Source organism: Schistocerca nitens, chromosome 8 (genome assembly GCF_023898315.1).
Source record: "Schistocerca nitens isolate TAMUIC-IGC-003100 chromosome 8, iqSchNite1.1, whole genome shotgun sequence".
In the NCBI taxonomy this organism is placed as follows: Eukaryota; Metazoa; Arthropoda; class Insecta; order Orthoptera; family Acrididae; genus Schistocerca; species Schistocerca nitens.
Window position 1 is genome coordinate 515,640,222 of NC_064621.1, and position 27,374 is coordinate 515,667,595.

Here is a 27,374-nt window from a genome sequence, read left to right on the forward strand (position 1 = left end):
AGTGTGTAAAGTTTGCTCTGAGAAAACAAAAAAATTTAGTGGTAAAGCAGGTTGGAAGGAAACCAGCTGGTTGTGACCAGACTGCAATGTACCACTCTGCATGCCAGAATTCTTCAAAATCTTCCACACTGTGAATTTACACAAAACTAAAAAACTCATTTTTTGTGAAACTGAAATCATACATTTTATGTTTGTTGTTATTAATTTTGTCATCAACCAATATGATTAAAATAAACATTTAAAATAAATGTTAAAGACTGCTCTTTCATAATATGTTTTCTGTTTCAAGATACCTTAAATAGAAATATGCCAGTGACATTTCAAAAAACACTAAAAATGGCCGGTCCACTGGACCAGGAGTGTGTCTAAGCTGCCAGTCCTCAAAGTGTTAATACTAACCTCAGACATTTTTCAGGTGATGCAGTTATCTATGACGAAGTACTGTGTAAAAAATGCTGCTAAATATTTAAAAACGAAAAAACATAGCATCCTATGACCATAAATCAGTGAGCTCTGAGGAATTGGCCAGCTCATACAAATTTGAGTAACATTTTGTAGCTATATGAAGTTGAAAGATCACATACACTCAGTTGTGGGTAAAACAGGTGGTAGACTCTGGTTTATTGGTAGAACACTGGGGAAGTGCAATTAATCTACAAAGGAGATTGCTTACAAATCACTCATGCAACCAGTACTATAATATTGATCAAGTGTGTGGGACCCTTACCAAATAGGACTAACAGAGAATACTGAATGTACAGGAAGAAGGGCAGCACGAAAGGTCACAGGTTTGTTTGATCCATGGGAGAGTGTCACAGAGGTGCTGAAGAAACTGAACTACAACCCCCTACATATGCTCACATAGGGATTATGAGAATAAGGTTAGAATAATTACTGCATGCACAGAGGCATTCAAACAATCATTCTTCCCACACTTGAATGGAGAGAAAGCCTAATAAAGTGGTACAATGGGACGAACCTTCTGCCATGTATCTCACAGTGGTTTTCAGAGTATAGATGTAGACTTGAAGCTTAGGATTAATTCATTTACAAGAATTGTTTTGGGCTGTGGACCTACATTACATTTTATATCATAACTTTGTGGAAACAATTACAAAAATATAATGGATCTCACTTACTTATACTTAATATGATACATCTGATACAATGATCAGCAGTTGGTAAGCATAGAACACCATTCTTCCTAATACCCAACACTCCATGCCCAATGTTACGACAACCACAGAAGCACAGATACATTACGGCAAGAGGACAACTGAATTCACCACTCCACAACATCGAGAACCAGACGCTAGGCAATAACACAAATTCTGTCACTGTTGGTTGACCTCTGCTCATGATGTTACCTACCACTTTGACCAATGAGTAACATGTTATTGAACTTTTTTTTAATATGTAACAAAATGGTGTCATTAGGCTACTGTTATTAGTAACACATGTTCTATGTTTAATCGTGAAGTTTTGCTAAAATTTTTGATGTTTCTGCTGTACTTGAATCACGTTATTTAGATTACATACATTATGAGACTAATAAAATACAATTCTTGAGTTCATCAGTCATCCACCTTTTTCTGTCTATTTCTGTCTTCACTGAATGCTGTAAATAACATCTAACAATGTTAGCGCCAGGGATCTTGGTAGCTGCATAATGCTGTTACCACAACTAATCCATTAAGCACAGAAATTATGTAGGATGTTGCATGACACTAATAGTACAGTACAGTACAGTACAGCAAAATTCCACAAAGCACACACACTTCGTTCTATGTGTAGTGATGAAACATTCTGAAGTTGTTCAACAAATATGGTTTCAAAAAAAAAAAGCAAATAACTGCTTCCTGTCAATCATTCCTCTAAAATAACAGGACCTAGAAAAATATCTCAAAGATCATGCTGTACCAAGCACTGATACAGAAAAACCATAAATCTGTTTCCAATGCACCATGTCAATTTTCCTATGAGCAACGAGAATTGTGTGAGATACTGATTTCATCATGTGTAAACATGGTTCTACCTGTAAATACTATTAATGGCTACAACTCCAGTTTGAATCATCATGAGGCATTAAACAAATAAACTTGATGTAGCATATGATGTTGAACCCTCTGATCATAATAGCAGAGACAGATGATGCTAGTGTGAAATAACTGGCAACTAAATTCAATAAATTTTTCCTTTCAGTAGCTGAAAATGGATGCAGGGGAAAAAATGGACCATCAAAGATTACTCATTCTATAAGTCATCAGAATATCTACACCTAAATATACAAATTTAGGTTAACACTAACATTGCATTATAAAGAGTTGTAGCTTTTCCAGTATATAGACTGGTGAGAGTGTCTTACTATGAAGTTTTATGTACACACAGCAGCTGCATGTGTAAGAAGAGGAGCAGTGGTTTGTCTCGAAGTATCTACATTCCCAGTGACTTACATCTAAAACAAAGTAATACAAGTAATTACCACTATTAATAATTAATATACGTAGATTTTCACCAGGAGAAAACAATGGTCAGCATAATATACGTAAGTAACATGCAATGGCTGCTTCTGCCTGGTGTGTGTGTGTGTGTGTGTGTGTGTGGTTTTTTTTTTTTTTTTTTTTTTTTTGGATCTGACGCGTGCCCAACGGCGAGGTCATCAGCGCCCTTACACTTATGAAAATAAATGAATGTGGAGATGAACTAAAAGTGTTGTAATACACAAACATGCACTTTAAACGACCAGATAGTCACTCTGCATCACATGCACTAAAACCAATTAGGAGGGAAGAGACCTAACCAAAAAATTAAAACACGGAAAACAAGTCACAGAAGAACTAAAATAAATCTGAGCACTTGAGTAGTCTAACACTGACTGATCACTTACAAAAAACTAGGGTGAGCCAGCCACCCTTTGACACATTTCAAACAACTCCATAAAATCTTGTTAAAAGCTTTGGACAATTCACAAAAGTTTAAAACCTTAATCACATTCATTTCACTATTACATAAAATAGATGGCAGATCCACTGGCAAATCCACCGCAGTCCGCTAGTCAGCAAATAAAATGCAGTCCAATAAAATGTGGCACTCCGTGGTCTGCACGTCACAAGCACCACATATTGGAGGGTCCTCTTGATGGAGTAAGAATCCATGTGTCATAGGGCTGTGGCCTATGTGTAGATGAGTAAGAAGGACCTTGTCCCGCTGACATGGCTGGAAGGAAGTACTCCACAGCTGAGTTGTGGGCTTGATGACACGGAGCTCGTTATTGGTCACTGCCAGCCACTTCCCATAGACACGACTTTGTACCTCAACAGCAAGGTGATAGCATGCAGGGGTATAGCACATCAAAATACCAGAGGATCACGACACGCCTCCTTGGCTGCTCGATTCTCCCTTTCATTCCCCGCAATTCCTATGTGCCAAGGCACCCAGCAGAAAGGTAGGTTGGTTGGTTGGTTGGTTGGTTGGGTGGTTGAGGTTTAAGGGACCAAACAGCAAGGTCATCAGTCCCTTGTTTCAAATATGGTCCATTCCGCTAATGGGACATCTCAGGAAAGTCAGAACAATAAAAGGGAAAAGGTAAAAACGTAAAAGGGCAGTCATGTTGTCAATGGTAAAAAACAAAGTGAGGGAAGTCGGCAAGAGAACGAACCCAACGCTTTGCTGAAGCAGCATAGGCAAGACTACCTGTGACTTAAAAGATGCCACCACTAGAATGTAGAAATACGTATGGGAAAAGGAGACTAACCAATCCTTAAAAACCAGAGAGAGATTTAAAAACCTTAAAACTGAGAACAAAAACCACTTTCCCAGAGGAAACCGAGAACCAGAGAGACCATCCAGGAATCGTCAGCCAACATCAAAGGTAAAGTGTGGGGGAGTCTGTACTTAGCACGCAGAGCCAAAAGAAGGGGGCATTCAACCAAAATGTGGGCTACTGACTGGAAGGCTCCACAACCACAAAGTGGGGGTGGCTCATCACGCGAAAGAAAACCATGGGTCAGCCTGGTATGGCCAATGCGGAGACGACACAGTGTGGTCGAGTCCTTTCGGGAGAGGCGAAAGGAAGAACGCCACGGGCCTGGTGTCACCTTAATCGCACGAAGTTTATTAGAAAGGGGAGTAGCCTCCCAAGAATTGGCCCACGACTGTGCGAAGTGGGATATAATGTGAAGCCGTAAATCCGCTGCAGGAGGGGTTACAGAAAACGGGGGGTAATTGACTGCTCCCCCAGCCAAACGATCAGCGAGCTCATTACCCGGGATACCCACATGGCCAGGGACCCAAAGGAAGTCTATGGAACAAGCAGCATGGAGAATATCAGCGAGATGGTCATGGATGGCAGAGACCAAGGGATGAATGACCGATGGAACAGGAACTGGCAGATAAAAATTGGGAGTGGGCCCCGAAGACCCCACTGATGAAGGGTAAGTAAGATGTGATGGCGCCAGGCCGTGTCATAGGTCTTGCGAAGGTCAAAAAACACTGCAACCAAATGGCGGCGCTGGGAAAAAGCCTGCCGAACTGCAGATTCCAAGCGAAGTAAATGATTGATTGAAGACCGTCCCTCTCGAAAGCTACACTGGTAAGGGGACAATAGATCCCGAGATTCGAGGACCCAATTGAGCCGACGGGCTACCATCCGTTCAAGTAACTTACAAACAACATTGGTCAAACTAATTGGCCGATAGCTGTCAACAGATAGGGGGTTCTTACCAGGCTTAAGGACAGGAACCACGATGCTATCCCTCCACTGAGAAGGGAAGTCACGCTGGAGCCAGATACGGTTAAACACCCGAAGATGATGTTGCCATTGTGGAGCACTGAGATGTTGAAGCAGTTGGTTATGAATGGAATCTGGGCCAGGGGCCGTATCATGAGAAGAAGATAGAGCAGAAAGAAATTCCCGTTCAGTAAAAGGTTCGTTGTAAGATTCTGACTCACAAGGGGTGAAACATATGGTGGAAGCTTCAGCCCGCTGTTTTTGGTGAAGGAAAGCAGCTGGATAGGAGGCTGACGCTGATGCCACTGCAAAATGGGTCGCAAGATGTTCTGCAAGAACTAATGGGTCCGTACAAAGGCCATCTGGGAGGTGAAGGCCTGGGAGGGTGGACTGCCGATGGCAACCTTGGAGAGAGCGAAGTGTAGCCCATACCCGTGAAAGAGGGACAGTAGAACCAAGGGAAGAAACGAATCGTTCCCAACATATCTGCTTGCTCTGTTTGATTAAATAACGGGCCTTAGGGCGGAGGTGTTTAAAGGTAGTAAAGCTGGCTACGGATGGGTGCCTCTTAAAGTGTTGCCAAGCTTGACGGCGATCACGGATGGCAATGGCAACGGCCGTACTCCACCATGGGACTTGCCAGCGATGAAATGGTCCAGATGAATGCGGGACAACAAGGCTAGCAGCACGAATAATCGCGTCAGACACGTCACGTACGACGTCATCAATACAACCCGACAAAGAGGGAGAAAACACGACCTGTGCAGTGTATAGAGGCCAATCGGCGCGTTGGAAAGACCAATGAGGTAACCTGTCCATCGGGGAGTGGAAAGGGAGCGTGATAATCAATAGGAAATGGTCACTATCACAAAGGTCGTCGTTGTGGCGACCAGTGTAATGAAGGGGGGGGGGGGGGGGGGGGGAGAGGGAGAAGAAAGAGAAAGATCAATGGCAGAAAAGGTACCATGACCGGCACTGAAATGAGTAGGGGAGCCATCATTAAGAAGGCACAGGTCGTGGTCTGCAATAAATTGGTCTATAAGAAGACCTCATCTAGATGGAAAGGCACTGCCCTCACAAGGGATGATGAGCATTAAAATCCCCAAGGAGGAGGAAGGGAGGAGGAAGTTGCTGAAGAAGGGCAGTTAAGGCAGCAGGTGTAAGAGTCCTGTCAGGAGGGAGATAAAGATTGCAAACTGTGACCGCAGAGTCTAAGTGGACCCTAACAGCAACCACTTCCAATGTAGTTTGAAGAGGAATCCACGTGCTAGCAATGTCTGTACGGACCAACATACAAACGCCACCAGAAGCCCGCAGGGATCCGACCCGATTTCAACAGAAAACACGGAACCCACGGAGGGTCGGTGAGTGAGCATCAGTAAAATGAGATTCCTGGAGAACCACACAAGCTGCAGAGTAGGACAAAAGAAGGGATTTCAATTCCGGAAGGTTACGATAGTATCCATTACAATTCCATTGGAGAACCACAGAACGATGGTTTAAATGGGGGCTGAACACGCTAAATCCAGTCATACCGCCGGGTCCCCACCCGTCACAGACAAGGAGGGGGCGACATCCATGAACGACAGGTCAGAATCCGGTTGTGAAGTCAGGGAAGGGACCACCGGTGACACCAGAGGCTCTTTGTCCCGGGACTTATGTTTCTTCTTCTTTTCAGGCTGAGATCGAGGAGGGCTGTGTGGCATAAAGGAGCCAGATGCAGCAAGATCAGGAACAGAAAGAGACCGGGCGACCTGGGGGCCGACATACCGCAGCTCTCGCGGTCGTCGTGTGGCAGCAGACCTTTGGCCTGGAAGGTGCCGGGAAGGGGCATCCCGGGAGAGGCGCCCTTGACCGGCAGACGCCGAAGGAGTGGGACACTTCTCCGGCTGGGGAGGGGGAGCTGCACCCACAGGTGGTGTCGGATCCGCAGGGGAGGGGGGAGGAGAGGGTCCGGGATGGGGTTAAGGAAGGGGGAGGAAGGGGTGTAGATGTAACCAAGGCGTAACTAGATGTCATGGACACAGGGTGAAGTAGTGTATATTTCTTACGGGCCTCTGTGTAGGTTAAACCATCGAGGGACTTATACTCCTGTATCTTTCTTTCCTTCTTATATACTGGGCAATCTGGTGAACGTGGAGAATGACTACCATGACAATTTACACACACAGCAGGGGGAACACAGGGACTCCCCTCATGGAGTGGACGTCCACAGTCACCACAGAGAGGGGCCTGTGAACAGCGGGAAGACATGTGTCCAAAACACAAGCACTTAAAACACCTCACCTCATAGGAGGTGGGACGTACGGCTTCACATCACATCAATAGACCATAGTCTTAACTTTCTCAGGGAGGGTATCCCCTTCAAAGGCCAGGATAAAGGCACCAGTGTCAATACGATTGTCTTTAGGACCCTTCTGAACACGCCGAACAAAGTGAACACCCCGCCGTCCGAGATTGTCCCGAAGTTCCTCATCAGTTTGAAGGATGAGGTCCCTGTGAAAAATCACACCTTGTACCATATTTAGAGACTGGTGGGGGGGGGGGGGGGGGTAATGGAAACAGGAATTGTGCCAAGATGGGTACAGGCACGAAGGGTCGTAGATTAGGCAGCTGAAGCAGTTTTTATCAGCAACGAACCCGACCGCATCTTGCTCAGGGAGTCCACTTCGCCAAACTTGTCAACTTGTCTTCAATGTGTTCCACAAAGAATAAAGGTTTGGTATTGGTGAAAGTATCTCCATCAGTCCTGTGCAAACTAGATAACCGGGAAAAGGTTTCGCCCCTAGCCGACGGGCCTGACCCTCTTCCCATGGGGTAGCCATGGAAGGGAAGGCCGAAGGTGCAAGAGAAGCAGCACTTGAGGAATCAGTTCCACGCAGAGAGACGGCCGCAGAAGAACGGCCAGAGTTCTGGACCCGTATGTGTTTCATTTGCATAGCGTCCATCCTGATACCACCCACTCCGATCAGGGGCTCTCCTCACGGGCGCCACCCAGCCACAGAAAGGGCCGTCTGGCACGGCGGCCATGGCCGGGAGTTCCGATGCTCCACGATGACGAACAACCACTCCAAGGCATGCATGAGGAGGTCACAGCTCAGGTATCAGAAGTGTGATCCCTGTGTGTTCAGGGGGCTCAAAAAAAAGGGTACATAGTGACCCCACCACACGGGCTGGCTACCGTGCTGGCTATGCACCCTAGTATCAGACAACGACGTGAAAGAAAAGGTGGAATGTACTAGGAGGACGCACATCGGAGACACTAGGTAAGGTGATCTTCCCCAAATGGCTCACACTATGGAGGAGAAATTTTGTAATGGAGGTCAAACCCCAGAGGGGGACCAAGGAATGCCAAAAGGAGGAGATTATTATGCAACAAAGCCGGAAAGGAACAGGGAGGGGAAAGGAACAGGGAGGGGAAAGGAACAGGGAGGGGAAAGGAACAGGGAGGGGAAAGGAACAGGGAGGGGAAAGGAACAGGGAGGGGAAAGGAACAGGGAGGGGAAAGGAACAGGGAGGGGAAAGGAACAGGGAGGGGAAAGGAACAGGGAGGGGAAAGGAACAGGGAGGGGAAAGGAACAGGGAGGGGAAAGGAACAGGGAGGGGAAAGGAACAGGGAGGGGAAAGGAACAGGGAGGGGAAAGGAACAGGGAGGGGAAAGGAACAGGGAGGGGAAAGGAACAGGGAGGGGAAAGGAACAGGGAGGGGAAAGGAACAGGGAGGGGAAAGGAACAGGGAGGGGAAAGGAACAGGGAGGGGAAAGGAACAGGGAGGGGAAAGGAACAGGGAGGGGAAAGGAACAGGGAGGGGAAAGGAACAAGGAGGGGAAAGGAACAAGGAGGGGAAAGGAACAAGGAGGGGAAAGGAACAAGGAGGGGAAAGGAACAAGGAGGGGAAAGGAACAAGGAGGGGAAAGGAACAAGGAGGGGAAAGGAACAAGGAGGGGAAAGGAACAAGGAGGGGAAAGGAACAAGGAGGGGAAAGGAACAAGGAGGGGAAAGGAACAAGGAGGGGAAAGGAACAAGGAGGGGAAAGGAACAAGGAGGGGAAAGGGAAGGGGAAGGGAAAGGAAATGCAGCCCTGGAGAGAAAGAAGGCTGCAATGGCTCGGGGCCCCGAGCTCGACACGCATGTATCCACAAAAGAGTTGGGGACCCCCTGGGGGGCCCAGCAGAGACGACACCTCCTTCCCCAGTCGTTGTAGGAGGGCATCCTGGATATTCTGGGTTACTGTATCTGCTTGGTAGTAACACTGGAGAGAGTAAAGAGCACTCAGAGAATCTGAGCACTTGAGAAGTCTAACACCGGGAGAACGTCTCATCTGCTCCAGTGCTCGCAAGATCGAAATTAATTCTGCATTGAAGACTGTAAATTGTGGAGGCAGTCTGATCTTGAGGACACAATCCAGGAAAACGACATAGCAACCAACAGAGTCTCCCTGCTTAGACCCATCCGTAAAAACAGCTACATGGTCGTGGTACTCAGAAAAAATATCAGAGAATATCACATTAAAAATGGAACCGTACTGTACCAAACCTAAAATCGCTCTGGGCCTCTCCAGTAACTGAAGGAGACACTCCCTGTCCGCTCCCCACGACCTGTGACTAAGGCACTTGATACTGTTCAGTGTCTTCAGCGTTCTGGCTTTCAGGTCTTGCAGTTACAGTAACCACAACAATCGGTTGTCAAAAATGGGGCCCTGAAACATCACTGTGTCTCTAAAATGTAGGGTGGTGTCCTCCATAGTCAAGGCACGCAAACTAAAATGATGATGAGAATGATTAAAATGAACACACACACACACACACACTCTTATCTACAAAAAACTGGAACCCAATCTTTGCAGCCCACTCCTCTACCCTCCACATTGTAAGTTGCAACTGATGGCCCACTGTTGCAACACTGGAGGAGGAACAGAAAGCAGCAACATCGTCTACAAATAAGGAGCACTGTACAGAACTCCTTACCATCAATGTGATACTGCTGATGGCTACTGAAAGAGGTTAAAACTTAAAACACTGCCCTGAGGAACACCATTCTCCTGCTTAAACCGATCAGACAGAATGTCACCAACTCAGGTCCTAAAAAAACAGTCGAGACAGGAAAGACCTTATGAGGATGGGGATATGGCCACAAAAGCCCCATTGATGTAGTTGGGCAACAATACAGTGTCTCCAAGTAGTATCTTATGCCTTACTTATATCTAAGAATATTCCGATACAGTGATGCTTACGGAGGAAAGCCTGCTGAATAGCTGCCTCTAGGAGGGTCAGGTTAGTGACAGTGGACCAAAATCTTCAGAATCCACACTGGACGCGGCGAAAGAGTTTCCTGGTCTCTAACGACCAGACTGGACGATAGTTAACCACTTGCTCCAGAGTCTTTCCTACACAGCTCATTAAGGTGATATTCCAATAACTACTGGGACATATGCAGTCCTTTCCTGGTTTGAGGAAAGTGATCAGAATAGCCTCCCTCCACGAGTTGGGGAAGTTGCCTGTCTGCCATGTCAGATTCAAACATCCAAGGAGGATTTCCTTAGATGCCACTGGCAATGTCTAAGCATGCAGTGCCAGATTTGGTCATGACCAGGTGCAGTGTCACGGATCTCAGTCAGTGCCAACACGAGCTCCCACATGGAGAAAATGGAGTTTTAGTCCTCAGAACTGTTGGACCTGAAGTCCAACTTTTCCCTCTATACAATTGCATGATAATGACGAAACACTGGATCCTGGCTTGCACTGGCAGTAGTTTGTGCAAAATGTTCAGCCAGCATCTGATCAACGTCTCTGGGTGTCGTTTGGAGGCACCCCTGTTGAGCACCACTGCTATCAGTAAATGGCTGCGTTTACCGAAAATCCTCCAGATGGCTTCCCATACTTTTATAGAAGAAGTGGAACGACTGATGGAGTCCAGGAACTCTTGCCATGACCTTTTCTTACTCTCCTTAATGACGTGTCGAGCCTTGGCCCTCGCGACTCAACACGCCCTACGGTTGTCTGCTGTCGGTTGGCATTTAAAATGTCGAAGAGCCGCACACCTCTCCTGGTTTGCGGAACAGCACTCATCTGTCCACCAAGGTACTGGCTGCCTCCTAACATGACCTGAGTACTGTGGGATGGAGACGTCAGTGACACGATGCATCACTCGTGTGAAGTGGTCCACCCATCCTTCTTGGATGCTATTGCAGCATTCAAACACAGCCAGCTGGCTGAAACGCGTCCAGTTAGCCCTGCTGACCATCCATTTTGGGGGATTAACTTTACATGGTGAGCAATTTAGTAGCTGAAGGCGGATTGGGAAGTGGTCACTGGAATGAAGGTAATCAATGACCTCCCACTGAACAGGGTCAGCAAGGGCATGAGAACAGAAAGAGAAGTCAATGAATGAGCCAGTAGCAGTATAGAAATGAGTATGATTTCCCATGTTGAGGATGCACAACTCTTAACACATCACGAGGCCCTCCAAAACCCAACCCCGAGGGCAAGTATTTTTTGAGAGCCACAGAACATGATTAGCATTGAAGTCTCCCAAGAGAAGGAATGGTTGCAGGAGTTGTGCGATAAGATCCGTGAGAGCCTCAGAGTCTAGTGCATCTTGCAGATGTAAATACAGTGAGCAAACAGTGATCCTTTGAAACGTGAATTTGAACTTCAACTGCTTGCAGGTCAGTAGCCAAGGGGAGAGCAGAGGAATGGTGTGCATTAGTGACAAACACTGCGACACCTCCTTGGCCCTTTCTACCGACCGGTCATCCTTGTGGTATAGTGAATACCCCAATAGCGGAGGGACATCTGTATCTTTAAAATGTGCTTCTTGTAAACAAAAGCACAAGGGACATGCCTGTGCTGTGAGTTTCAATTCCTCCACGTGAGTCCTGAATCCACTCATGTTCCACTGTGGTATGGAAGCCATGTCATCAGTGCAGTTTTAATTTACCGTATCTTTGCACTAGGGAGGTGAAGCACTTTAAGAGCAAGGGAGGAGTGCAGAGGCTGCCTGGATCCAAGCCATCTAACACGACGATACCCTCCTCATCAGTCAGACGGCAAAGAATGTCATCCAACAGCACTCGGGACAGCTTTTGACCAGAACGACGTGAGCCCTTCCCTGCATCCTGTCCCTTTGAGGATGAAGGGGAAAGCAGGTGTTGAGAGGCACTCTGCTTTTCTTGTACCTTCTGGATGCTCACTGTGGAACTGTTGTTTGTCTTTCCTTGTGCAACTGCCTGGATTGCTTTGTCCTTACTCTTTTTCCCTTGACAGATGCTCACTGTGGAACTGTTGTTTGTCTTTCCTTGTGCAACTGCCTATATTGCTTTGTCCTTACTCTTTTTCCCTTGACATGCACACATGCATGTACAGGTGGTTGTGGTGGATACAGGCACACTAGGCTTCGTCTGTGTTGAAGTGTCCGCCTTGGGAATAGGATTCTACACCATGGAAAAATATGAGGTGGCAAAGAGAGGCGTTTTGTCGCCTTATATTCTTTTTTGCTTCAGTGTAGGGGATCTACTTGGTCACTTCTATCTCCTGTATTTTGTGTTTTTCAGCAAAAACAGGGCAGTCTCGGCTCCAGACTGGGTGCTTCCCAGAGCAGGTGATGCAGAACACCGGAGACAGTCAGTCAGTCAGTCCCAGCATCATGAGCGGCTTTTCCACAGTTCCTGCAGATTGCTTCACCTCCACAACTCATGGCTATTTGGCATAGGATTTGGAAACTAAGGCCAAACATTAAGTCAAAGCAACCCCACCATAAGATGTTCAGGCAGTGTCAGAGAACTGAATGTAACAATGAAAGGGGCAGTCTTTTCAGTTGCTCCATTATTCCTGCACTTTTATTGCTCACACCCACCGGGAAAGTAAGTTGCAGATAGCATGAAGTTAGGCTGCCAGAGCAAGAGCCAAAAGCAAACTCCAGGAGGTAACAGAGAGGAGGAATGAGCCCCACACTGGCAATCAAAGGAGTCTTTGAAGTAGCCATAGGATGGGTGGCCACACACGGCAGAAGACAAACGGCATGCGTATCTACTGTGGAGAAATCATGGCGGTAGGACAGTGGTAGTTCAGCAGCTTCTGCATACAGACCCTAACTGGGCTAGTGTAAAAGGTGCCCGTGGCCAAATTGATGCCACGATGGTGGATAGTATTGAGATGTTGTCAGAGGGACAGACATGAAGATACGTAAACAAAACACCCATAGTCTACTTTCGAACGAACAAGGGGCCAGTACAAATGAAGGAGGGTGGCTCGATCTGCACCCCAGGGAAGTACCGTTGAGGACACAAAGGACACTGAGGGACTGAATACAGTGGACTGCCAGGTAGGACATGTGGCAGGACCGAGAGTGTTTCCTATCGAGCACGAGTCCCAGGAATTTTGTAGTTTCAATGAATGGAAGAGCAACAGGGCCATGACATAAGATGGTGGAAGAAACCAATTGCACCGCCAGAAATTCATACAAACAGTTTTGTCAGTGGAAAAACAAAAGCCATTGTCTATGCTCCACAAGAAAAGATGATCGACACATTGCTGAGGACACCACTCAGTGATACAAGTCCGTGGATAACTGCAATATATGGCAAAACTGAGAACAAAAAGTGAGCTGGAGATGCCCAACAGGAGACCTGCCACTATAGGGTTAATGGTGATAGCAAAGAGGACGACACTCAGGACAGAGCGGTGAGGTACACAGTTTTCCTGAATAAAAGTGTCTGACAAGGCACAACCCACACATACCTTAAAAACTCTGTCTATTAAAAATTCCTGAACGAAACGGCGCATGTGGCCACAGAAACCCCACATGTAGCGTGTACAGATGATACCAGTCCTCTAGCAGGTGTCAGAGGCTTTCTCCAAACTGAAACCACAGTCTATGATTTCCATAAAAAACCATTCACGACACGAGTGAACAAAGAGACGAGATGGTCAACTGTAGAATGACACGTTCAAAAGTCACACAGTGCAGTGGTTAGTAAATTGTGAGACTCGAGCCACCATACCAACCGAGCATGAATCATATGTTCCATCACCTTGCAAACACAGCTGGTGAGAGAAATGGGGCAGTAGCTAGAAGGAAGGTGTTTGTCCTTACTGGGCTTAGGTATGGTTATGGCAGTGCCTTCACGCCAGCGTCTGGGAAATGTGCCCTCTGTCCAGATACGGTTGTACGTGTTAAGCAGAAAGTGCTTGCCCACAAAAGAAAAATGCTCAACATCTGAATGTTAACTTCGTACAGTCCTGGGGTGGAAGATCAGGATGAAGTGATAGCATTATCTAGCTCCCTCACAATAAAGATGGCATCATAGCATTCACAATTCTGAGAGGAGAATAGTACTACCCAAGCCGCCTCTGCCTGTTTCTGATGGAGGAAGACAGGGTGGTAGTGGGAGGAGCTCAAAATCTCTGCAAAATGGTAGCCCAAAGTGTTGGAGATAGCAATAGGGTCCACGGCGACATCGTCTGTGAGTGTCAGGCCAGAAATTGGGGAATGGATTTTGGTCCCAGAGAGCCATCGGAGGTTGGTCCAAATGACAGAAGAGGGAGTGGAACTATTAAAAGAACTAGTGAACGAAACCCAGCTAGCTTCTTTGCTGTACTAAAGAACACGACGATTCTGTGCACGCATCTGTTTATAATGAATGTAGTTCGCCACTGTAAGATGACAGTTAAAAATGCAGAGAGCACGTCTCCACATGCAAATTGCGTTGTGGCATGCCTCAGTCTGCCAAGAAACCGGGACACGGCACGGTAAAGAGGAAGTGCGAGAAATGGAACATTCTGCGGTGGTAAGGATAATGTTTGTAAGATATTCCACCTGGTCATCACAACAGGGGAAATGATGTTTGTCAAAGGTTGCCAGGGAGCAGTAAAGCCTCCAGTCGGTCTTAGTAAGCTGCCACTCGGGTGTGCACAGAGGTGGAGTAGGAGTCAGCAAACAGAGAGCACACGGGAAATGGTCACTCGAGTATGTGCCAGACAGAACAGATCATTCTAGACGATGGGCAAACTGGGCAGTGCAGAATATTAGGTCCAAATGGTAATAAGTGTGTGTGTGGAGTCTGAAAGGAAGGTGGGTGCTCCTGTGTTAAGGCAGAATAGGTTAAGCTGATTAAGAAAGCCAAGAGGGCACCTCTCTGACAGGTTCTGGGAGAACCCCAAAGGGGATGGTGCGCATTAAAGTCACTAAGCAAGAGAAAGGGGTGAGGCGGCTGCCCAATAAGCTGGAGGAAGTCTGCCCTGAAGACATCGTACGATAGAGGGATGTAAATGGTACAAAGGGGAAAAGTCACAGGAGGAATGAAAAGGCAAACTGCAGCAGCTTGAAGGTGGGTAGTCATGGAGATGGGTTGACTATTGTCATCATCCTGTATATCCTGTACGAGCAGCACGACTCCCCCACGTGATGGAATGCCGACCTCAGTGGGAACTTCAAAATGCACTGGGAAGAAATGCGAGAGCTCAAAGCAGTTGTGAGGACGCAATTTTGTTTCCTGAAGGCAGAGAACAAGTAGACACTGCGATTCTAAGAGCAGCCACAAATCCTCTTTATTGGTTTGAAGGCCGCAAATGTTCCATCGGAGGAGATTCATGAAGGGAAGAAATGAAGGAGTGTCACCCCGGCGGCTCCCGAGTGGCAGCCTTCGAAGACTCACTACTACAGGGAACAGAGGCAGGAGGATACTGCTCCTTAAGGTCTACAGAAGCATTGGCAGCTTCTTCTGTAGCCTGCAGAGTCCAGGGCAGAAAATCAGTTGGCGGTGCGCACCGACGACACAGAGGTTGGCCAGGCAAGGGTATCACTTTGTGACACTGTCGAAGAGGATTTTCGAATCAGCAAAGGAGAGGACCATTTGCCTTTGTTTGACTTCTTTGAGCCTTTCCAGTTAGCAGAGGAAGACCCATGTGTTGGTTGGCTGGAGGGACATAGGAAGTCTTCACGGGACTCTTCTGTCCTTTCCGACCTGCCAGTTTTGTAGCTAGTGGCTTCGTCCCCTGGAGGTGAGAGTTTAAAAGCTGGTTGCACAGCTGCAGGAGGAAACAGGGACACTAACACGATGCTGGGTGCTTTCACAACCGCGGTGCTAAATTTGAGGTCGCATGTCTGCACGGCCGTGTCCTTCGTAGAGCGAGTTGCAGCAGGAACAGTACTGTAGGTGCCAGATGTTAGAACACAGGGTTTCCAATTAGCCAAAAACTTGCGAGCAACCAGGTAAGGCACTTTTTCCTTCACCCGGATCTCCTAGACAGGCCACTCCTCGAGGCACACGGGACAATCGCAGGAGGCGGCGGCATGGCCACCATTGACTTGCAGCAGGGAGAAGGAGGCAGACAATTTCCCTGGTGAACATCCCTATCTCAGGTTACACATTTGGCTGGGTGTTCACATGACTCTTGCATGTGGTTGTAACGATGATACTGCTGGCAGCACATTGGGTTCAGAATATACAGTCTGACTGGGATAACTTCATACTCTGATTTGATCTTTGACAGAAGTACCACTCTATCAAAAATGAGAGAGAGAGAGAGAGAGAGAGAGAGAGTGTGTGTGTGGGGGGGGGGGGGGGGGGATTTCTGCCTCGGTCAGACAATCTAGCAGTGTAGTGTAAATAACATCATGGGAAGAAATCAGCGGTCTATGGGCCTCGACACGAACAGGAAAACCATGGAGGAACGAAGCTGCAAGCAGTTGTTGTGCTTGAGAATTAGAAGTAGTCTCCAAGACCAAAGTGCAATTGTGTAGACGAGAGCAGGATTTCACAGGGCCAGCAATTGCATCAACACCTTTCTGAATAATAAATGCATTTACCATAGCAAAGGAATGACAGTCTTCAGTATGTGAAACCACAAGGAACCCTGATGCAGCTTTGAATAATTAGCCTCAATCTGTTTACGTTTCACAGCTGTTAACTGTGATGATGTTTGGCTCCATGTGAGAAAATTCCCCACGACTGCCAGCATCTCCGATGGTGTCTTCCTTCCAAATGGGGGACCCCTTCAGAAGCCTCCAGAAAGGGGGGCGCACCCGCCTTAGGTGACTGTTCACACCTCCGATCACACCTCCCGAACACCTGACACAGGGACCAACCAGCAATTTGCGAAGGTACCAGCTGAGGCATTCATCCCACCCTGGGCTTGACCTACACCAGGGTTACGTGCAAACCTTACCTATCAACCCGGGGCTGGGAACTGTGCATTATCCAGTCACCTGTTACACGCCGTACGCGTGGGCTGGCGTTCAGGAGGGTCCAGGAGGAAGGATAGGATAAGGTGATTGAAGAAAGAAAAAAGAAACAGTGGAGAGTATTCTGATACTGACTATCGAAAATGCTGAGTACATTTCCAAAAACAGCCCAGACATGTGTTGCAGACAAGGGGAAAAAGAACATCAAGAGGATAGATATGCAGCATGGGAGGGAAAAGATCCTGCAATGGCTGGGGCCCCATGGTAGCCAAGCACAGACCCACCAAAGAGCAACGAGCTCCCTGGAGGGGTGCAACCCCATTGCACACGATTGACTCCTCCCAGAGTATGAATGGTTGGGGAAGCTGTGAAATATGGTTTATGGTTGTTAAGAGCCTCATTGTCTAGAGAGCTCTCTAAGGGGGGGGGGGGGGGGGGGCGCATGTAAAGACTACATATGATCACCGGATTGGGCACATCAAGTATGGGAGCAATCGCTTGTAAGTGTGTTGAGGAGGAGAGAGAAGATGCTATAATTATCATTTATAGTAAAGACAATGCCACCCCTCTCCCCACTGTAGTCTTACTTTCTGTGGAGGTTACAACCCCTTATAATAGGGGTGTCAGCCTCTATAAAATGGGTCCCATGTAGATAAAGACACAGGTGTCTTCCCTGTGCAAAGTGTCTTAATTCTTCCATGTTTTCTGAAGTCAGTAAGGTTCTACTGAAATATGGTAACAATTTTAACAGTGAGGTTATTCTTTGTCTTTTTGTCTCTGCACTTTTGGTGAGTCTACACTGTTGAGAGGATGAGGGGTTTGTTGGTTTCTTAGAGAAATCTGTAATTCCATAGATTACAAACATTGCATCATCTGACATGTCAGTCAAAATTAATCATTTGTTTTGGAAAACTAAGTTTCACTGTTACATTTTGTTTTATTTTATTTCTACTTATATTCGTTACCACTAGCTTTGGAGTCACAGCCACATTATCAAGCACTATTGCATAAAAATTATACAAAAAGAGTGTTTCAAAGGTATAAATTTGATTAAATCACACTATGTATATATTAATTAATGTAATGCACAACAGAAAATTAATCCCTACAAAACATACAATGTAGTTTCAGTTACAAATAGTTACATAACCTACAAGCAAATACTCTACTATGTTTTATTCTCTGTAGGGATTAATTCCAAAACAAATATGTTATCAGCTACAGATCCACAAATACAGAGAAGATAATATGGCTCTGAGCACTATGGGACTTAACAGCTATGGTCATCAGTCAGAGAAGATAATAGAGAAGATCATGAAATATAAAGTTAGTATGGTTCCAGCCAGGTTTCCTGGCCCTGTGACTTTCTGTTTTGTGTTTCACATTTGAAACTGGCAGCTTGATAGCTTTAATTTCTTTGTCTTGGTTTTCCACATGTGCTTCTGTGGAAGACAAGTTACTACACAGTTCACTACTGTGTTGTATGTTTGCAGGCTCGAAAAACATGAATGACTTTAACAAAATGGTGTGTTTGCAAAAGCACTCATGAACACAGTTGCCACTTCCAGTTTACAGTGTTGTGAGGGTAAAAAGATTTCCTCGTCTCCACTAATTTCTCAGTCTCAGTGGCAATGAGATAGGAAACACCGGTGGATTCCTAACACTTATAAGCTTTATTGCTTTGGCATATAGGATTCTGTTCGTACCTTGACTGCCTGGATTTTTTTTTTTTTTTTCCTTCAATGAATGTTCGTGACTCCAGACAGTGTGATTCCCAGTGCAGTTTATTTGTAACAGTGGTGATGAACAGAATACTCCAAGTTCATTTGCCACATGTAAGCTATGTAATTTAAGGTGGTGTGCCCATAGTGTTATCATTTGGAACACTTCATTGGGTTTAATGTGCAGTGCCATCTTAAAATGCATAAATGTAGCATTGTTATATTCTAGTAAGACTAGTGTGTTGGAGTCGCAGCTGTTTTCTCAAGCTTCATATTGCGACAATATAACTATCTTCCCAGTTGTGTCAACTCTTCAGATATCCAGCCCCATTACATCTCCGCATGAGCACAACACCAGAAGTTGAAGATTTTGTGAAGCTCCATACATATTTGTTACTTGCCAAGCAATTTTGCCTTTTGTAATTGAATAACATGTGAAGAAGCACAAGTTTCTAAGCCACCTTACTGATCTATGGGTTTCTTCGATACACTCAACATCTTTTTGAATATAAAAGGATAAGATATTTTCAAAAGACCTCATATCACATTTAATATCATGAACATATTCTCATCCCAGACATCACCAGCAAACAACTGTAGCACTTCAACAGCCATCCACTTCACTGCCATGCAGCATACATCGATGTTTCTGAAGTTTATATCATCCTCAAACCAGAGTTGGTTGGTTGGTTTGGGGAAGGAGACCAGACAGCAAGGTCATCGGTCTCATCGGATTAGGAAAGGACGGGGAAGGAAGTCGGCCGTGCCCTTTGAAAGGAACCATCCCGGCATTTGCCTGGAGCGATTTAGGGAAATCACGGAAAACCTAAATCAGGATGGCCAGACTCGGGATTGAACCGTCATCCTCCCGATCAAACCCGAGTGTTCAAGTGAAGAACTATGCTCCCTATGACACAATGTTTCACCATTGTTCTCCGCAATGATTACTGAAGCATTCACAGAGCTTACAGTTACCGAGGATTGGCAGTATTCACAATTACCAAGATCAGCACCCACACGTTGTAAGGCATACTGCTATCTTTGCTGTCATAACTTATTTAACAGCTGGCTCCTGGAACTTTTGGAAGCAAGAACACTTTTTCTCTGTGAAAGCACTGTCTTGCTGTATGATGACAATGCCGCAGTGCTAGGAGTCATACACAGCCTTGGCGTGGGGAGTGGAATCAGTGCTGAGCTACCGCACAGAGCTATCATATGCAGTAGTAAGTGGAATTAATAGTTAGTAGAAGAAAAGTGTTTCAGTCAATCTGTGGAATGGCACAAGGGATTAATTATGGGGTGTACATATGGATAATGAAAAAAAATTCCCGGATTTTCCAGTTAAAATACATTTTTTCCCTTGCTGAAAATACACTATACCCCTAGTGAAAGCAAATTTTTTGTGTGGTAAGTGACAATATACCTTCCCTCGGAGCTGTAAAACTTATTAACCCTTTGAATGCCGAAGGTTTCAAACAACAGCATAGAACTTTCGAACATTATGGAAATGAAACCCAGCAAAAAACAGTGTTTTGAAAAGATCTTTGATGCACAGCAATATTTACAATGCATAAATAGGAATTCCACCAACTACAGCACAATATATTCCGAAGCACTAAAAGTGAAACTTTGGTGTGCTTTTGTCAGCTATTATAGCTCATGTCATGTGATCTTGCCAGCCAATGACAGCAGATATTGAGAGCATAGAACACATGTTGTTGCCAGCCAACAGCAATGTCACTGTTAAATAGTGGAAACACACAAAGAGGAAAAGTTAATGGCTTAAATTAATTTACATACAACATAGCTACAACAAAAGCTAAGCTTTCACACACAACACTGGTCATAAATTTTTTGAGGGTGTGATTGGGCAGGGCCCTAAGAACATGGCTTAAATTGCAGCAGCTGAATATTTCTGACAAGCCTGATTATAAATTTCACTGCTGTGCACAGGACATTTTGTGGGTTACCTGGCTGAATACATGTTCTGTTGAGCACTTCAACCTTTCCATAGGGAAGCCAATTACATGTGCAATTTCTCACTAACTTGCTTCACACTTTTTTTAAGAAACTCATCACACATTCTCACATGTAATGTAATTCATCTTGCATAAAAAGAAATTTACTTTGATAGTAATGCTTCTCAGTCCACCATTCGCAATATTTTCCTGCAGCAATGTGCAAATGTAAATGTCGCACTCATCAAAACGAGACCCTGGAGAAAGGCACTTTGAAAGCAGTTTGTTGTTACAGACACTTGTGTGTGCATTGTGTCACACAGTGTCTTGTTGTTGTAAATGACACATTTTCCTTGAAACTAAAGTTTTACTTTGGTATTATTCTCTCGTTTATGCCTTATTACTGCAGTATTATTCTGCGGTAGTGGGCTAAAATTTGTCAGAGTTATCTGTTCTTAACACAAAAATTTAACCAAAAACTAAAATAATGAAAAATTCCTGGGTTTTTCTAGCTGTCCGGGGCATATACACCCTGAATTATGGTTGATACTGGGTCATGTGTGAGATTCAGTAATTATTGTGGGGGAAACATACTGGGAGTAAAACATATATGAAGAGGCGTCCATGATCAGTTATTACTTGTTTAACTAATGTGGAAATGCAACAACAAATGTTACTTCAGTGTGAATATAAAAGAAACATAATTGTTAATTACACTGGACAAACTTAGGCATTGTTAGCACAGTGTGCTACAGTGTGGAACAATACAGAGTACTTTGAATTGTACTGTTATTACTTCAATTCAACTTCAATATATGAAAAGTGTAAGAGACATATATTCATAGTAGGCACCTAGTCAGGTTATTTTGATAATCAAGTGTGATTCCACGTAAAGCCCCCATATATTCTAGTCCGATAGCCACAAAATAAACATAAAAAGACATTAATTCAAAGGACTGTGGGGCTTCACAAGGTTCACCACACTTGTATGCAGCCAACAAAGACTGAGCTCTCTGAGGCAAATTCAAAGGACTGTGGGGCTTCACAAGGTTCACCACACTTGTATGCAGCCAACAAAGACTGAGCTCTCTGAGGCACCAGCCATTTGCCATGATCCACCATGCAGAAGGTTCATGTGGGTTAGTGAATGCCAGGGATGTAGCTAACAATGCCCACACCCTATTTTCAAAGACATACTATTTCTGATATAAGAACAAAACATACCACACACTCATCTGCCAGATGAAAGATCAATAGTCTTTACTGTGACTATGGCCAATGGCTCTGCCACAGCGGTAACACCAGTTCCCGCCAGATCACCGAAGTTAAGTGCTGTCCGGCTGTGCCAACACTTAGATGGGTGACCATCCGGTCTGCCGAGTGCTGCTGGCAAGCGGAGTGCACTCAGCCCTTGTGAGACAAACTGATGAGCTACTTGACTGAGAAGTAGCAGCTCCGGTTTTGTAAACTGACATACAGCCGGGAGAATGGTGTGCTGACCACATGCCCCTCCATATCTGCATCCAGTGATAACTGTGAGCCAAGGATGACACGGCAGCTGGTCAGTACCGATGGGCCTTCATGGCCTGTTCGGACAGAGTTTAGTTTAGTTTAGTTTTTTACTGTGGCTATAACCAACGAGCAAGCATCAATGATTAAGTCTAAATGCTTTTACAGGGTTAAATGTGGCTTGTGTGTGGTGGCACATGTGAATATGATACATTTTGTATGTACTTCAGTACTGTTCACTGTTATCACATCAACTAGTTTATTTGCAAATGTTGTAATTACGCAAGTAACAGCATATTATTATTATTTTATTTCATAGAAGAGGCAAGAGACTAGATCCCACTGATTTATAGAACTGCTCCTGTAGCCTGGGAAGGAATGGTTCATTCCCAGATGTTTCTACTCCTGTCATTATCTACCCAATATCCTGCATACATCCTTTGAACTTTTCAGTGAATTTAGAAATACCTAGTATAAGAGATACTTTGTTATCAAACCTACAATAAAACCGAGTTCCCAATATTTAATCCAGAAGACAAAAGAATGACAGGCAATTCCAGAATGGTTGGCTCTACAAACAATGTACTTACTGCTTTTTTAATTCCATCACAGTCGTGGCAAAATGGTAGGAACCACCATCTGGGAGATCTAACAGAGAGAAATGTTCATTTAAAGTACTGAAGAATAGATATGTTAACAGTTCATGATAAGAAAGAAACAGAGTAATAAAAAAGTACAGAGTACAAGAAAAGTAGAACTTCACTGGGAGTATTTCGAAATTAAAAATGCTTCTTTAGAAATTTACCATTCACTCCATTTAACAAAAGATTCCACACTAAAGATTTTATTCAGTAAATGTATGTGATATTCAACTCTCGCACACAGAACTGTAGTTATTGGGATTACCACAACTCTTCAGCTGATGAACTTGTCACATGAGGACTGTTAAGGAAATGGGTTTAACAAAAATGAATTTACTACTAATACTAGAACAGCGTCACACAGTATCTATACAATATACTTCCTACTCACACAAAAATTATGGAAGAGTTTGGAATATGGATAAATCATACACACGTTATGTAGTATCATAATGCTGACAAATATTTAGAGCCATTTTAGTGACTAGTTTCGCTGCATTCAGTTAGTACCCATCTCCCCGCCCACCGCTACGAAAAGGAAACAGCAGCAGCTGTAAAGAACACTTGGGCATGTGAACCGGTTATGATACAGCATCTGAAAACATAATGGCAGCTGTTTCTTCGCATATACAAAAACCTGCCAGTACATTGTTGCTAGTGCAGACATTTCACTGCTTGCCAAAAGCATTTACACTGTAGCTGTTCAGATCACTATCTGAGTGCATTTCTTACAGTGATGTGCTACAAAGACCATGCCCTATGCATCGTCTGCCATCAGTGACAGAGGTTCATTAACGATAAAAATGTAGTTATTGGCAAGAAGAAAGAAGAGATACGGCATATTCCTTTGAATACACGACCCCCATTCCATGCATACTTTCACTAGTTCTATCTCTTGTTCATAATTATCCACAGATATTTTGTAACCAGTTATGTACGCCAGAACAAACTTTCCACATTTTAAGTACACCTGAATCAGAAACAGTTGAACAGATAAAGTTACAACATAACATTGCTAACATAATTTCTGTTTGTTTTTTTGGGGGCGAAAACAACTAGGGTCATATGCGCCCTTGTCAAAACTGGGGTACACAAAGACAAATATGTCATAGAGAAACGGAGGTCCAGAACTAAAAGTTAAATGGCCTTTGCCGTATTGCTCTGACAGATAAAACTTGAAACATGGTCGACACCCCATGAGTCATTCACGAAAGTGCTGATAACCTCAGAATGCAAACACAAACGAGAATGTAAGCGGTTAAAAAAAGGGCGTTCTGTCAGGAAATGGCAGACCATCAAAGGCTGAGTTCAATGAGCACAAATTGGTGAAGGAGAACCACTTACCAAATGGTGATGGCTAAAAAGACTGCTCGATACACAACCTAGCTAAAATGATCTCCTCATGGCAAGAGGACCGAGAAGAGGTCGTCTAAGTCGCTGAGAGAGGCTTAATAACCCAGAGTTTGTTCCCATATGACAGGCGGCAACACAAGAGGCCATTGGAGGGAATGTAAGAACTAGTGGGCTGTGGTACGAGAACTGTAGCCTTGGCAGCAGCGTCAGCAACCTTGTTTCGGCCGACGTGACCAGGAACCCACACAAGCATCACGGTGACTCCAACATGAGTGACGAAGTGACAGCTTTCCTGGACCCGTTGCACTAAGGGATGGACGGTGTATAGCACACAGAGGCTTTGAAGGGCACTGAGAGAATCAGAGCAGATGACTATTAGAAAAGCCTGTGTCGCCGGATGAACTGCATGGCCTGATACAGAGCGAAGAGCTCTGCTGTAAATAATCAGCAGTGTTCCGGAAACTGATACCAAAAAAGTCTTTGCCAATGACGAATGCACATGCGACACCATGGTCAGCCCATGAGCCATCAGTATACACAAAGGTATAATCGCGAAGTTCCACGCAAAGGTCGTGAAACAAAGTGACAGAGCATGGCTGGAATAGTGTCCTTAGAAAGCCAACAAAGGCCAAGCTGGAAATGGGCCACCACACGAAGCCAAGGTGGTGAAGGATCCACACCCACTGCGAAAGTTGCAGGTAACATGAAGTTAAGCTGCTGCAGCAGGAGCTGAAAATGAACTCCAGGAGGTAACAGAGGGACGCACCTCATACATCATCAAAGAAAGAGACATAGGATGAGTAGTCGGACATGGCAGACAAAAGGCATGAGTATCTGCTGAAGAGAACAACATGCCAGTATGACAGCAGTAATTTGGCAGTTTCTATATACAGACTCAACTGGGATGCCACGATGGTAGATTGAATTTAGATGGCGTAAGATGGACGGACGTACAGACACACAAAAGTTTCAAAAGGACAAGGGACCGGTGCAAATGGAAGAGGGTGCGACATTGAGGGGATCAGGTGCAGTGGGCGGCTAAGCAAGACACATGGGAGGACAGAGAAAGTTTTCCATCAAGCACAATCCCCATGAATTTTGTGGTCTCAGCAAATGAATGAGCAAAAGGCCGAAGATTTAAAGATGGTCGAAGAAACTCATTGCGCCACCAGAAATTGAAAAGACCGTTTTGTCAGTAGGAAAGGAAAAGCCATTGTTGATGCTCCACAGTTAAAGACAATCAAGAAATTGCTGAAGATGCTGCTCTCAAGGAGACAAATCCACAGAGAACTACAATAGATCGCAAAATCGTCGACGAAAAGCAAGCCAGAGCTGTGTGGCAAGAGAGGGAGCATAATAGGTTGTTTGGTTTTGGGGTTTGATGGGGGCTAAACATCAAGGTCATCAGCCCCCTGTTCCAAACACACATACTTGTAAAAGGCCTACACAGTAAAAGCGTACCTCTGCACCCAGAGGGAGGGAACACCAAGGGGTACAGAGCTATAATGAACACCGCAATAACACAAAATAGAGGACACTTAAAAGGAGCACAGCAAATAGTTGACTAGAGTAAAACAGACTACAGTGGTTGATGGATCTGGTAAAAGGTCAACCGCTCAATTACAAACGAAGAACCTCCAGCTGGAAAGCATTGATAGAGGTACCAACACAACTTGTTACCATAAAAGACACTATTTTGGTATCCACGTCACAATTAAAGGACGCTGGAATGGGTGGAGCCTGAGAGAATCATGCAAGAGCGCCCACACTAGAGCGAGTCATAAAACCCAGCTGCAAGGATAAAATGTAAAACTGAGTCAGCTATAGAGGCATCGTCACCTAGAATTAAAATACTGCCACAAGGGGGCTAAAAGGGGGCAGTCCATCAGAAGAAGGACCACTGTCCGCCCTGCATAACAGCGACACTTGGGCGGCTTCTCACAGCGAAGGAGATAGCTGTGGGTCAACCACGTATGTCCAATTCGGAGACGGCAGAGAACAACTGAGTCACTATGCATGCTCCTCAAGGAGGAGTTCCATACGGCCATGGACGACATGACCATGTAGAGCTTATTTGGCGTGTTCAAGACAGACCATTCAGAGCTCCAGACATTGTGGACCTTGCGATGTAGGGCTGACGGGAGGTCTCTTTCCACGAGACCAAGCTCCAGGGGTGGCGAAGAGGTGGCCTGCTTGGCCAACCGATCGACATGTTCGTTTCCTGGAATGCCGATGTGGCCTGGGGTCCACACAAACGTCGCTGAACGACCACACTCGGTGAGAGCAAAAACAGCATCTTTAATACCGCGCACCAAAGGGTCCCGAGAAAAACACTGGCCGAGTGCTTGCAATCCACTCAGGGAGTCACTGCATATGATAAATGACTCCCCAGGGCAGGAGGAAAGGTGAGCGAGTGCACGATAAAGAGCAACCGGCTCCGCAGTCAAAACACTGCTCCCACAAGGCAGGGAATGCTGCTCAACGTAGTCGCCGTGGATGAAAGCAAACCCAGTGTGTCCATCGACCACAGAACCATCGGTGTAGACTCCATCTGCATCGCGAAACGAAGCAAAAAGAGTCAGGGATTGTTGACGAAGACTGGCAGGTGGAACGGAGGACTTGGAGTCGCAGGACAAATCCAAGCAAAGCCGCAAGCGACGGAGGGACCAAGGAGGGGTAGAAGAAGAGGGCTGGAAGGATGGAGGAAGGGCAATGGACTCAAGTGACGAGAGAAGGGAACGAATGCGGACCGCGATTGGGAGACCCGACCTAGGCCGGCGTCATGGGGAGGGGAGTGCAGAAGATGGAAAAAGGAGCCTGCGGTTTCGGTGGTCAGGCGAAGCGTGGATCTGGGCAATGTATGACGCAAGCAACTGTTGTCGACTGAATTGTAGGGGAGGGATTCCAGCTTCTACAAGAAGGCTAGTCACCGGACTAGTGCGGAAGGCACCTGTCGCCAGTCTGATGCCACAATGGAGAATTGGGTCAAGGACCTGCAATGTTGAAGGTGCTGCTGAATCATAGACCACGCTCCCGTAGTTGAGACGGGACTGGACTAAGGCCTTATAGAGCTGTAGGAGGGTTGTTCGTGCAGCCCCCCCCCCCCCCAAACGGTGTGGCTGAGGAAGGATGTTGAGGTGCCGCCAGCACGGTTGTTTAAGCTACCGAAGATGAGGTGTTCAAGTGAGCTGAGTATCAAACAGCATGCCAAGGAAGTGATGCGTCTCCTCAATACGAAGGAGTTCATTGGCAAGGTAGAGCTTTGAATGGAGGTGGATCGT

General features: G+C 45.6%; 1 protein-coding gene across 1 annotated transcript in view; it reads right to left on the reverse strand.

Moving 5' to 3' along the window:
- The window catches only part of LOC126198811 (lipoyl synthase, mitochondrial), a 118,276-nt gene that overhangs the window by 54,268 nt on the left and 36,634 nt on the right, over nt 1-27,374 (reverse strand). Inside the window, exon 4 of the mRNA XM_049935381.1 lies at nt 22,690-22,747. Within this exon, the coding sequence (XP_049791338.1) occupies nt 22,690-22,747 (58 nt within the window). The remainder of the gene's footprint in view (nt 1-22,689; nt 22,748-27,374) is intronic.